A 13794-nucleotide genomic window follows, 5' to 3' on the forward strand; every position below is an offset into this window, starting at 1 on the left:
CTCTTTCTTGACTCTGGTTGAGGATACAAATGCCAAAAAGACGATTTCTATTGCACCAGCTGTACCACATGCTCAAGAACAGATTTTTTTTCTGCTGAGCCTTCCTGTATAGCATTTGATTAAAGCAGATCTCATATTTGTTGCTGCTTCTGTTTTAGAAATCCTGTGAAGTTTTTTTCTTCGCATTGCTTGAGACCATGCTTTAGGACTGTACCTAAAGCTGTTATTCTTTTCCTCATAAATTGTTAAGCCTGTTTTTTTTAATTCTTTGCATTCCTTCAGGATCCATGCCTGAGCTTTTAAGGTAACAGTGCTGACAGGAGCCCCGTGATGTGTCTGTGTGGCTAAATTCACCATGGCTGTGGGAGCATGCTGCTACTGCATGCAGTCTGGGAGCCACAGATGCAGCAGGAATCTGATGGGCTCAGCAGTGGCTGCTGTTCTGGGGTCAGCCCTGCTGCTGAGTGTGTCCCACATCCCTGTCTGGTACCTGGGATAGGTGGTAGCTGTGCTGATTCCCATGTTACTTTCTGTTGGCTCAAATAAAAATATGCTGTGTCCTCAGGAGCAGGTCCCTCCTAGCCCACACCATGATCTGTTGTTTGTTTTCTTTTACCTCCTGTAGTTGAGGTCAGTGGTATCTCCTGCCAGGGCAGTGCTGGGGTTTCGGGTTTTGCTGGTTGTCCTGCAGTCACCTCTCAGGGCTGCTCCCCCTCATTACTGGGGGAGCCTTGCAAAAAGAGCCTATGAATTTCTGTGCCCTGAGTTCATGAGACAGTGCTGGAGCAGCAGGGGTGCTTTGCGTCCAATGTTTGGTGCTGGTGGGGCTGTGCTCGCAGATGGAATGTCACCTGCAGCTAGTGAGACAAGCCCTGGGCTTCTTGGCTAATGAGATTTGGGTGGATTATGCTATGTGTTTAATGAAGGGCTAAGTTCATTGCTTATTTGAAATAGATCAAAGCCCTTGAATGTGCTGGTCTGGAGACCAGCTGTTGAGCAAGACCATAATATGTCTATGGCCCCGTGGCTGCGTTTCAGAAACCCAGTAGCTCAGCAGGCACATATCAGACAGTACTGACCAAATGTGAAATCAGACAGCAAAAGTTCCCAGTGATAGCGATGCAGAGGCATGGAGATAAAGTTCATCACAACACTGAACAATTAGGGAAGGTGTTTTCCTTTTCTCACTTTCAGTTTGAAACTATTTTCCCATATGTGAAGCTCCATGCTTGCAGACTGCTGGCACACAGGCTTCTACGAGCAGCTGATATTTGTCGTGAGCTTGCTGTGTCCTCATGGTAGATAACATTCTTCAGTACTTTCACAGGCAGCCCCACCAAACCCAACTACTGAACTGGGAGCTGAAAGTGTTGGAGTCCCCAAGGGCCTGTGCTTGCCACCAGGTCCCTGGCAGTAGCACAGTGCTGGATGCAATGCTAGCATCAAGCCTACCATGCAGTATTTATTTCTGTGCAGGCAGGGAAGGATGGAATTATTGATACAAGTGGATAGAGAAGCGTGTTCAGTGCCTTTTTTTCCATCCTCTGTTGGATAGACTGTTGCGCATTCAGGGTCTCTCTGAACCAGCAGGGGAAGGGGTTCTGGGTGTGTAACTGTCTCTTTCTTGCAAGGTTATCTTTTTGTTGTTGTTACAGGAGGTGTCAGTGCTCTTGGCTGTGTTGTACCTGTGTGTGCAATCACTGCTGTAAATGTGTATCCTGCCTTCACTGTGGGAGAAGGTATCCCAACTGTGTTAAGCAAACTATTTACAATACACCAGCTATTCAAATAATCTTCCCTGTTATTAAGAAAAATACATATGTCTATTCCAGTAACCTCTCTCCATCCTGCTGTTCTGCAGAAGGGAGACAGCTGCAGGTGCATGGCTCCAGCTCTGTAAATGTGACCATGAGCATGATCTGAGAGGTAGGAAGTAGGCAGCATGGAGGTGAGTTGATGGCTACTATGGAGGAAGGAGATACTGCTTGCTTCTGCTTTGAGTTGAATTGATTTGCACTGTTCTCACATAGTGGGTGGCTGTGCTCCTGATTCTCTTTCAGTGCAAGCACACTGCATATCCACTATCTGTAATTCCGTGCAAGCTACTTCAGGCTACTGTTGATGTTTCAAGGCCCTCAGCAGGCTGCTAGCTAGCTGGCAAGTCTCTGCTGATCCCTTTTGGACAGCTCTCAGATTGCTCCCTCACAGCATGGAGCTTGGAAGTGCTGCAGAGGGAGAGCGTGGTGCAGGAGTATGGTGGGGAGGCTGCCTTAGCCTGTCTGTCTTGTTTGTTTTGCAGCCCTGCTTCCTATATTAACTAATGAGTGTTCAGATCCCTGGTAAACAGGTGTGTGCCTTGCAGAAACACCTGCTGCTGCTGTGTGGTCATCTTCAAGTTTCTGTGGGGAAAGAGGGATGATAGTTCTGTGTCACTCCCAGTGCTCACCCTCTGTGGTCATTTGGTCTGTGGAGCTGTACTCTGCAATTTCTTGGCAACTAAAGAGTCCCCAAGTGATGGGGGGTGGTCACAATGTAGGACAAGCAGGGTGACACCTTGGGATTATGGGAAGCTCACGCACAGTGTGTGCCCCAGGCTGAGCTTGTATCAGTTCTTTTTCCTGTTGGTAGAGAACAGCAAAACCTGATGGGGTGGGAGTGTGGCAGCTGTAAGCTTCCTGTCCCTCACAGGCTGAGATTTTGCTTGTAGGTGATGTTCCCATTGCCCCTTGCTTGATTCTGAACCAGGCCCCCTTTATCCCTTGCTGAGCTCACTCGCTGAACAGCTGTAGGAGAGCTGCTAGGTCACTGCTTGAACTGATGATTGAGTGCCTGGTGAAGAGGTGTCGCTGGCCCAGGGAGCACAAGCAAACTGTTTGTGCCTGTGCTCCCCACAGGCTCAGAAGGGGTGGAGCTACCCTGGGCTTGTATAAGGTCTAGCCACTGAGGAGAGGACATCTCTTGGACCTAAGCTACTTCTTGTGAAGGAGCACTGCATAGCCGGAGATCTCCTTTACCAGTTGGATGAGTTAAGTTCTTTAGTCTGTATATGATTGTTGGTCTAACTGCGAATACTTTACCTGGTATATCCAAAAACCTGCGAAGAAGCAATTTTGCTTCTTCATAAGCAGGACAACAGCATAAGTTGTTGCTTAACTGAGATTAATATGTAGCTTCATTACAGAGCATTGCTCCCAACACTGAAGGGTAGTATAAACTTGGTTTATGATGCTGGGGCACTTAATTCATATTCCTGCTGGGCTAAGGTTTTGGGGTTTCTCAGGATGCTGTCGGAGCAGCTCTGCTGCTGGCAAGTGTGTGATGTTCCTGGGTGTTAGGGCACTACAGGGGGCAGTACAGGAGTGGGCAACCAATGCAGATCTTTATTAGGAGCATATGACAGGTATATGACAGGGCTCGCCAAACTGACTCCTGTGTTTTGCACCCTGCTGGTAGCCAGGAAAGCATCACACAGGCCATGTGTATGATGGGATGGCTCTGGTGAGCTTTCAGTAAGTTAATGGATAGCAGGATGAAATACTTCTAATGAGGTCATTCTCTGGGAAAGAAACGATATCAAACATGTTTGGTATTCCAAGGTTACCTAATTCTCAATAAGCTAACAAATGCCTTAGGTTATCAGTGTCCTTAGAAAATCTGGGCCAGCTGTACAGGCTGCCCCACAGTCAACAAGGAGTGGATCCCATGGGATGTGTGCAGGGAGCAGGCAGTGAACAATGGCCTGTGGTGCTACCAGTAAAGCTGCTCTCTTAATGCGTGGGGACTGTTAGAATAATCTGGCTTCCCCATGCTCCACAGTTTTTTAAATTTTTCCTTACCTCTTCAAGATGCAAACTCCCAACATTGGGTCAAACACCACTGCAGTGGTGTCTGATCATCCCCCTTGCCTGGTGCATGTGAGGGCTGGTAACCAGCCAGGTTGGGAACACTGCTCTGTAATTACCGGATAGATACTGCTGCCCTGCTAATTCTTAAGCCATTTAACTTATCAAGTAACTCCTTACTGTGCTATTTATAGGCAAAGGGATAAGCTGCAGTGTTGGCATTAATATTAAATTATACAAAACTAATCAAACCTCTTATTTAATTGTTCTAGCACTGTATACTTGGGAATACAGTGCTGCTGCACAAGAAGGCTAATGGAGCCTGAGGTCTCCAGGTGTGTTATCTATGGGATGCTGCAACTGCCCATCTTTCTCGTTAATGTGTTTACAGGTTCTGTCTATCATAACTATCTTTTCCTTAGAGGCTGAGTCTAAGGTGAGTGTGGTTTGAAAACTGCTTTATGTTGCTGATGAGGCTGTGTTGGGATTTGCTGGAGGAGCTTCGTGACAGTGCCCTGGGGCATTCCAGATCTTCCTTCACATCTCTGGTGTCTGTCTGTCTCCTGTATGAATCCAGTACTTTATGTGCTCTCCTGTTGCCAAATGAGCTGTGTGTGTGGTTAGGATTTATTGCTTTGTTGTTCCAGCACCTGCTCCAAGGGCAGGGCCCAGGCTGACTGTATGTTGTTTTACATCCGGAGGGAAAGGAACCCCCAAGCAACTCCTCAATGCTGACAGTGTGACAGAAAACTTACAGAGACAGACGCGCTGCTTCTTTCTCAAAGCCTGAGTTGCTTATACCACTGCTGAGGCACAGTGCTGGCATCCATTTTGCACCTCTTCCTGGGACCTTGCTGTCCTTGAGCTGGGGACAGTCTGATCCTTTGGGGTCAGGAACAGGATACATTGGGTCTGAGCCCCTCTTGTGTTGGCAGCTGGCTTGGGTCATGCTCAGCACTCTTCCAAACAAACTGCTGTGCTAGAAATTGCTCTGTCATTTCTTGTATGTGCTATCACAGTGAAATTAATTTTCCATGAGGGAACCAGCTGTTTCTTAATTAGAAGTGCTCTGAAAATACCAGCTAATAAGAGAGTAAGCCTTCACTGCTTATTTCTGCAACTGGACTTCTCTGATCCAAATTGCTGCCCCAGTGTTGTTGAGTACCAATTTTCCCCCCACCCCTTCCATATGCTCACTGAGGTGTGGGTTGGACGGTGCAGTCTCTGGGTGCTGCTGTGACCCTGGTGCTGCATTCTCATGTGTCATCCCAGCAGCATTGGCTTGTCCCTTAAACTAATGGGAATAATGTTATCTCAATCACTTGGGCAAACAGATTTTTGAATTTTGCTTGTTTTCTGTGTGGATAATGAGAGTCTTCTGGAAATGCACTGGGGAGGGAACCCCAAAAAGTTCCTGATGGTGGTTGAGATCCCCTCCTGTCCTTGTGCAGCTATTCGTGATGTAGCCTGGCTGCAAGCACTCTGTGGATGTGCTCTGAAGTGCTGTGTGCTCAAATTGAATAAAGAGAGAATGCTAGTGTAATTTCCCATGTGGTCTGATGTGATTGTTAGCGATATCTCTCATTGCAGAGATCTGTTTTCTGGCTGAAACTTGGCTCAGCCATGCACATTGCTCCCAGAGCAGGGGCCATGGTCACAGCCAGTGATGACAATGATGTTGATGGCACTGTGACTCTGGCCTTGGAGGCAGCTGAGCTGTGTGTTATGCAATTACAGCCTGTTTCCACTACAATCAAAAGCCAGGGGGAGTGTGGGCCTGCGTGGGTTTGAGTACAGCCCTGGCAGCTGCACCGAGCTGATTTGGGCACTGTGTGGGTATAAAGAGCGAAATGTTATAAATAATGCGTTTTAAATGTGATTTCCTGGGACATAGGAATGAGCATGTATAATGGTCATAGTGTGGGGTCCACAGCATCAGCGAGGGAAGTGAGGTCCTGGGGGGTCTTTGGTGCATGGCTCCTGACCCTCTTTGCAAAGCAGTTAACATGGGAGAAGGCAGTGCTGCCTGGAACAAAGATAGACTTGTTTTCACTTGAGTTCCCCTGGCGGTGGTAATGGCTGTGACAGTCTGTTAAGGATTCCCACTGCAATTTCATGAAAGTCAAAATGAGCAAATCATGTCATGTGGCTCCTGTGACGCCGTGCTTCATCTCTCCTGTTAGGGAACGGGGACAACAAACACTACATTCAGCGCTGGACAAACCTCCCTGTTCCTTAAATTAGGTGGGGATTGGGTGCTGATTTGTGTCTCTTTCATTCTTTCATACTTCACCAAATCTGATGTCACGTTATGCAGTGAATAGAAGGCATAATGGAGTAGAAATGACTTGTTCAGTATCAGCAAGCTGTTTCTTGCACTGACTCTGATCCTGTGTGAGCTGGAAAGTGCAAACCTGGTGGGGCCCTGCTGCTGTTATCGCATCCTGATGCTGGTACAGATCTCCAGCAGCTCCAACTACCCTCTGGCTGCCTGAGCAAACAAGGAAAGGCTGTGCCCTGTATTGTGATTTTCCTTTGGGGGTTTAGAAAGGGAAATGGCAAGCCTTGAATCCTTGCTGTGATGGCTAAGGTGGAGCTGTGCCTTGCTGGTCCTTGTGCTGCTCCTCACACTGGAGGTTCAGCTTCTGCTCACTGCTGTGCTGGTATCACCCATCCCTTGGGCAGGAAGAGGCTGAACTGCTGGGGAATGCACTCTGACAAACTTTGAGGCAAATTCATCTTTTTCAATCTTTGCATTTGCATTATGCGCTCCTGTGACCTCCATCACTGGCACATTTGATGGGCCAGGAGGGGCTGGGAAGAAGCATTAAATGAGCTCTTCCTGCTGCTGGCCCTTTGGTACTATGGTAGTGGTATGCTGGGGCAGGCTGTAGCAGGCTGATGAAAGCACATCTAAGCTGTGGAGCGAGATATTTACTTATATGGGGAAACACACTGAGTTGGATGTGGGCAGAACGAGGGTTTCATTTGAAGATAGCAAGAGGAGACATGTTTATGTATCCTGTTTTGAGGCACTAGCCTGGCTCACTTCCGAATTAAATGCCTGTCCTTATGCAGCAGAAGACATAATACAACATCTGACACCAATGGCAACTGGGCTGGTGGATGAGCTCATCAACTGGCTGCAAATGTGTTCTGCCCATGCCATGACCTCCATGGAACCTGGGTCGCCCCAGCATGTGTGGTCCAGAGGTGTGCCAGCAGCAAGGAGCTTCAGGGCAGCAGGAAAGCATTTAAAAGTTTTGCGTTTCTCTTGCCTGCAACAGGTGATGCTTATGGAAATGTTTGGGTTTTTTTGCAGTGAACACCTACCTCTTCATGATGCAAGCCCAAGGTATCATGATTCGTGAAAACATGAGAACAATAGGAGCTCAGGTGTATGAGCAGGTGGTCCGCAGTGCCTATGCCAAGAGGAACAGCAGTGTGAATGACTCAGGTATTTCTTTAACAATTATGGTTCTAATTAAAAGTTCCATTTCCATTGGAAATAAGGCTGAACTCAATTTCTCTTCCTTGAAGGAAGTAATTTATGTTGATAAATGCAGGGTGGGAGTTTTGACTGTTTTGTGTGTGTGTGTATATTTTAGTGTAAATGTTTCGCTTAAATAAAGGGTAGAATCTTTGATAGGTCTCAAATGAGTGGATATTGAGCTGAAAGCCTCTTTGCTTTCCAGGTGCATCAGCATGTTAGATTCAATCGCTCTGAGGATAAACACTTAAATTCAGCCCCTTTAGCAAAGGGCTAGGTGGAACTAGGTGATCTTAAAGGTCCCTTCCAGCCCCAACCATTCTATGATCAGGTTTCAGATTTCAAAACAAAAAACAACCAAACAAAACTTTTGGGCTCACACAGGCTCACAGAGCCCTGGCATCACACATGGAGGAGCCTGTGCTCATCAGCTTCATTCCCCCAATACAGGGTGAACTGCAGAGACTTAGCTGGAGAGCTGCCACGAGCCCTTGATCAGGCTGTGGGCAGAGCACTGGTATCCAAGAGGCAGCATTGGATCCCAGGCCATTCCCACCCCTAACCTACAGTTAATGAAAGTGTTGCTATAAATATAGCACAGCAACAGAAGTATACTGTTTGTATATGAAATGGCATGGGGCCATGGGAAGGAGACTGGGTGCTTTGGTGATGCAAACCTCTAACTGGTGGGCTGCATGGGGTCTGAGCCCTCTGAAGTTGGCCATCAACTCTATGAAGTGGGCAGTGAAATGGCTGCTGCTGAAAGAACTGGCTGTGCCCAGACATCGGCTCTGCACATGTGGATGGACAACTTGCCTGCTGTACTCTGCTACACACCAGCCTTGGGTGACTCTCCCCTGGCTGTGAGGTTAGAGCAAGTGGTGGTGGCAGCATATGTCAGGCATGTGGCCCTGTGACCACAACTGCAGTACTGACACTGGGTCAGCATCTTCCTCTCTGAGTGTTTTCAGAGCCCTCAGCATGATTTCTGTGGGCATGCTGCATATCCAGTGATGTAAATCTTCTTGCTGTGTGAGAGCTGAGGGACCCAAGCCATACGTGCAGGCCACCTAGGAAATAAGCCATCAGGAGGCAGCAAAGGCTTCAGGGCATGAGGAAACTGGCTCCTTCCTGGTTACCCCAGCTCCCAGTGGGCAGGAAGCTACTGATGTTCTTTGAGCATCCCCAGTGAGGCAATGAAAGGCAGTATCTCTGTACAGAGCTGGCTTGTGGATGTGTGTGCCCTCCAGCTCCTGCAGCTTTAATTTCTAGACAGGTAGCTTAAATGTGGTGTTTGGTCCTGAATGGCAAGGTGACAAAGCACAGAGTGGTCAATTGCAAGACAAAATCCTTCTGCCTTGCCTGCTATATTCATCCTTTGCTGTATTTTTTTGTCCCATTATTAAAATGAGGAAGTAATTTATGACTTCTTAAGCATTTTATAGTAGATGCATTAATAAATTTCCTGTGCAAGTGAGCCAGGAGGATCTTGTCTGTGTTTCAGCAACAAAAGGAGGCAGCACTCCATGCAAGGAAGGAGAGCTGAGTTTCACTCTGTCAGTGAAATCAAGCATCAAGAGCATGTTCTAGTGGTATGAGCTTAATGGGAATCTTTTTATTAAAATCTAGAGCAGTATCACTAATATGTAGGGAGGAGAAGGCAGGAGTTGGAGGTGATGAACTCCAGTGGGCTTGGGGTGTGAGACTGCCTGGGATATGAGGTAGTTCCTGCAGGGACAAAGCCCTTGGGAGCGGGCTGAGAAAATGGAGAGGCAGCATCCTCCCATGGCAGCTGATGCATTATTACAGAAAGGGAACTTCTCTTGTGCTGGAAGCATAAATTGTGGTAGGCTGGAGCTGCATATGCAAAGCTGATGACTGGGTAGATGTAGAAAGCAGAATTTCATAGTTACGCAAAGATGTAAAGCAGCTGGAGGTGCCAGCAGTTCAGGGGCTTTTATCAGAAGGTAAAAGGAAGTGGAGGAAGTGCTTGAAAAATGGACTGTGGCCTGCTGGAATGTAGAAGCCCAGCATGAATCCTGTATCTGGCTCCATACTGGCCCCGTGCTCCTGAGCCCTGCAGGAGGCAGAAGCTCCTTCTCCACTGCACCCCTTTGCCTTGACTTGTCTGTGATGCCTGAAGGCAACAGTCTAATCAAGAAGCCGACAGTTTCTCTTGTGTGGCTTCACCCAAGGCACTGGGGATGCACCTGTGGCACTGGGTCATGGTGCCAAACCAGGGGCTTGTGCCTCATGAGGACACCCCTGTGACACTAGGAATGTGCTCAGGTGTTGGGATTTGCTTATGGTGGACAGGCAAATTGGTGTAGACATTCTTTTCCTTTTTTCCCCGCTTCCCCAGATTATCCTCTTGACTTGAATCACAATGAAACCTTTCTGCAAGCTACAACTTTTCTTCCTGAAGATTTTACGTACTTCCCCAACCACACCTGTCCTGAGAAGCTCCCTTCTATGAGTGAGTACTCTGCATGCCCAGCAGCTCCATGCCCCTTACCCTATCATGGCACAGCACACTATGGTACTCTGCAGCACCCTGGTTCAACTCTGTCCCACCTCTCCCACAGTGCTCCAGGGATGAATGACAGCACGGTTCTGAACTGTCCCTCCCTGGGTAGTCTTTTTTTACCCAATTGCACATATTAATTCTTGCTACATTGGAGGTGTGTCTCCCTCCTGAGGCTTGCCTATTGCTTGGTAAACATGAACAAAAGGGGAATAGTGTGCTGCTAGGCAGTTAGGAAACTGGGCAGGCCTTTTCCAGCTCCCTAACTCCAAACTGGGCAAAGGCTGCAGGGTGCAGCCAGGAGCGATGCTCCTCCATAGGCAATATTAATTGGAAAATTAGCATTTGCAAGGTAGATGTTTCTGAAAAGGGGAAAATGGCTCCTTAGTTGTCCCTAGTGTCTTGGGACAGAAGACACCTGTGCTTGGTGCTGAGGATATGGCAGGGCCAGGCAGGCACCACATGGCTCCTGACCCCCTCCTCCTGCCACCTCCCCAGAGGGCCCCATTGATGTAAATATGAGCGAGATTACGATGGAGGACATCCACCAGTTCTTCTCCAAAGACCCTTCCATCAAGCTGGGAGGCCACTGGAAGCCGAGCGACTGCCTGCCTCGCTGGAAGGTGAATGGGCACTGAGGAGCACCTCAGGGCAATGGGGTACTGGGAATGCTGGAGTCTACATATCTGATGTGCTGCAGAGTGGTGGGTGTGAGGATTTTTGGGAGGTGGGACTGTAGCAGCTGCAGAAGAAATGCTGCTGCTGATGGCTATGTTAATGACACGAGTCAGCTTTGGATTTCTGCAAGGGCAGTAAAGAGGCAGAAAGGAACTTGCTCATCTGGTTCCCACTGATGAGCAATCCAGCATGTTCCTGTCCTGTGTAGGAAGGAGTTTTCCCCGGGGGAGGAGGTGACAGGGAATCCACCCAGGGGGAGTGGCACAGTGCAGTGTAGCTGCCCTGCTGCTGCCTCTGTGCTGCTGGGTAGGGGCACAGGGATGGGGGTTGCAGGCCTTGCAGGATCAGCAAAAATTCCCTCAAGAAGTGAATACCAGAGCCCTGACATGAGGGTGGGAAGGCATTCAGGCTGCCCAGCCCTACATGGGAGTCAACTCATTCATACAGGGAAAAACAATGCTAATGCTGTGCCAGCAGGCATCTCCTTGGTTTGGGGTCTGTAGGGAGCTGCTCTTGGGCTGCAGCATGAGCTTTTTTCTTTCTCAGGTGGCGATCCTGATCCCATTCCGCAATCGCTATGAGCATCTTCCAGTCCTTTTCAGGCACCTTATTCCAATGCTGCAGCGTCAGCGTTTACAGTTTGCATTTTATGTTGTAGAACAAGTAAGTGGTCATGATGGGCAGCACTGGTGAGTATGCTCTGGTGTCAGTGCAGCAGCAGCTTGCCAGCACGGCTTTGTTTTGTGTCCCTGCTAGATCCAAACTTCTTAACCTCTGGTGTTAATGTTGCAATGTTTAAATTGTCCCATCTTAAAATTGGCAAAGATATTGCCCCATAGTGACTGCTTTTAATCTAAAAAATAAAGTAGACATTCAAATTTCTTGAAAATACTACACTGGAGGAGATTTTTTTTTTAAGACTTCTTTGAAGCAAGTATTTTCAGTTACCACATTACCTTTGTGTGTCTGTGGCATCTTCTGGGCCTCAGGGATGTGCTCAGCTCTGGTCCATGTGATCTCTGGGAGGCTTCCACAAATGTGGAACATCAGGCTGTAATTTGATGTGTGTATGAACCTGTCGCTTGAGCTATATGGCTTCATCCACCCTGTAGACATGCCTTCTTGTTTAGTTGTCCTTGCTCTTCTGGGTAGTAGCTAGTGAAGATTGTTCAAAAATGTTTTTCAAGTATCTGACTAATAATTCTCACATCTTTATCCTGCTATGTAAGCTTTGGTTAATCACACTAATCTGTCTGTTTCAAGATATCGCTGCTTTCTGAGCAGTGGATTGGGGAGCGGACTGTCTTCAGCTCCCTCAGTCTGCGTGGGAATGCCCTTGCATGGCATGGGACTCCCTTTGAAGGTGCCTCTGCTCTGTTCTTCTCTAGGCTGGTACTCAGCCCTTCAACCGTGCCATGCTTTTCAATGTTGGCTTTCGGGAAGCAATGAAGGACTTGGACTGGGACTGTCTCATTTTCCATGATGTGGACCACATACCTGAAAATGACCGCAACTATTACGGGTGTGGACAGATGCCAAGACACTTTGCAGCCAAACTGGACAAGTACATGTACCTGTAAGCACTGTTCTTCCTCTGCACTGCAGTAATAGATAAGGAGCAGTGTTGGATTTTCTTATCAAGGGCAGGAGTGTAAAGTAAAACATTAAAAGGACAAGGGAAGAGAATATTCTCATAGCTCTGGCAGGGGCTGTGTGGTGGCTGATGCCTTGCTCCTGACCTCTCTCTCCTGCTCAGGCTTCCCTATAATGAGTTCTTCGGTGGGGTGAGCGGCCTGACTGTTGAGCAGTTCTGGAAGATCAATGGTTTCCCTAATGCCTTCTGGGGCTGGGGCGGCGAGGATGACGACTTATGGAACAGGTATGTCTCTGCCTGTGTCCTGCAACCCTGTAATGGGGTAGCAACAGAGCTTCGTGCAGCATGCTGCTGCTGCCAGCTCTGTGGAGCACAGAAATTCCATGAACTCAAATTTCTGAGCATGGTGCTAGGAGCAGCCTCAGACTTAAAGCATTGTTGTATCCTTGCTGTGCTGTACTCAGCTGGGCTGGGCAGAGCCAGCTTGGCTGAAGGTGACATAGGTCCAGGTGGGTGACACTGCAGGCTACAGATAGAAAACAAACTGAGGAAGACTGGCTGTGAAATAATGAGCTTTGTGTGCAGTTTTCCTTGGTGCTGTAGAAGCCACGAGTGCACTGATTGTGCATGCTGGCAGTGTTCACAGCATGTGCAACAGTAGACTTTTTTCTTCCCCTTTCCAATGCAGAGTGCAGTATGCAGGCTATTCAGTGACTCGACCAGAAGGAGACACAGGGAGATACAAATCAATTCCCCACCATCATCGAGGAGAAGTGCAGTTCCTAGGAAGGTAAGTGATTTTTATTATTACTTTTAAGGAACCTGAGACCTTAACTAAATTTACAGTATGTACAGGGCTCCCAGCAGCTGTTAAAGGGCAGTAACAACTGTAAGCTGTGAAGAAGATGAGAGACAAACTGCTGCTGGGACTGCTCTGGCACATTAATGTGAAGGCAAGGGGATCCTAGTGTGCCTGCATCTCCTCTGAAGGCTGCCCTTCCTGCTTTCTGCCGTAGTGTTCCCCACCTAAGCAGGGTGACCTTACCACTTTTCTATGGAAACATTTGTTATGCTGACATTTCCTGATGCCGTCAGATCTTTGAAGCTAGCTTAGGTACATCCTCCTTTGCTGTGACCCAGCGCTTTCCTCTTCCTCCTGGCGTATTTGTTTCTTAGTGCTTTTCCTCTCCAACTCCCCTTAGCTTCCCCTTGCCCTGAGCGCAGCTAGGTGTCAACACAGCTGTGCTGCAGGGTGGAGGCTGGGTCCTATCCTGCCACCAGACTGCTGCTGCTTTTTTTTTTTATCATACCGCCTCTAAATTTGGTTGAGGCTGCTCTTATGCAGCTACAGTTTCCTTCCCCAAAACACAATTCATCTCCTTTCTCATCACTCAGACTAACACACTTAGTTCTGCTTTTGTGCATGATCCAGTTTCCTAAAAATGATGAGGACTTCCTCACCATCACTGCTTTTCTCCGGGACGCTTTGGCTGGCCCTGAGCCAGGGGCTTTCCCTGAGCCCAGGCAGTCTTTGGGCAAGAATTGGAGAGCAGACAGCATCTTTATTAAACTGTAGAATTTTGTGTACTTTGGGGATGCCTGCATGCCAGGAATGTACAGGAGGTGATGTGGTGGTGTTCCATGGGCCTCTGCTTCTCTCTAAACA

General features: G+C 48.1%; 1 protein-coding gene across 4 annotated transcripts in view; it reads left to right on the forward strand.

Moving 5' to 3' along the window:
* Nucleotides 1-13794, forward strand: part of B4GALT5 (beta-1,4-galactosyltransferase 5) — a 34151-nt gene that overhangs the window by 8897 nt on the left and 11460 nt on the right. For all 4 annotated transcript variants that reach the window (XR_016471824.1, XM_090151927.1, XM_031613200.2 and 1 more), the window contains exons 2-8: nucleotides 7165-7299; nucleotides 9695-9808; nucleotides 10355-10479; nucleotides 11081-11197; nucleotides 11923-12110; nucleotides 12291-12413; nucleotides 12817-12918. Coding sequence is in view for 3 of the 4 variants with exons in the window: in XM_090151927.1 (XP_090008053.1) it covers nucleotides 7165-7299; nucleotides 9695-9808; nucleotides 10355-10479; nucleotides 11081-11197; nucleotides 11923-12110; nucleotides 12291-12413; nucleotides 12817-12918 (904 nt within the window). In the remaining variant the exon portion in view is untranslated. The remainder of the gene's footprint in view (nucleotides 1-7164; nucleotides 7300-9694; nucleotides 9809-10354; nucleotides 10480-11080; nucleotides 11198-11922; nucleotides 12111-12290; nucleotides 12414-12816; nucleotides 12919-13794) is intronic.

This window comes from Phasianus colchicus, chromosome 17, assembly GCF_987193195.1.
Source record: "Phasianus colchicus chromosome 17, bPhaCol1.hap1.1, whole genome shotgun sequence".
Lineage (NCBI taxonomy): Eukaryota > Metazoa > Chordata > Aves > Galliformes > Phasianidae > Phasianus > Phasianus colchicus.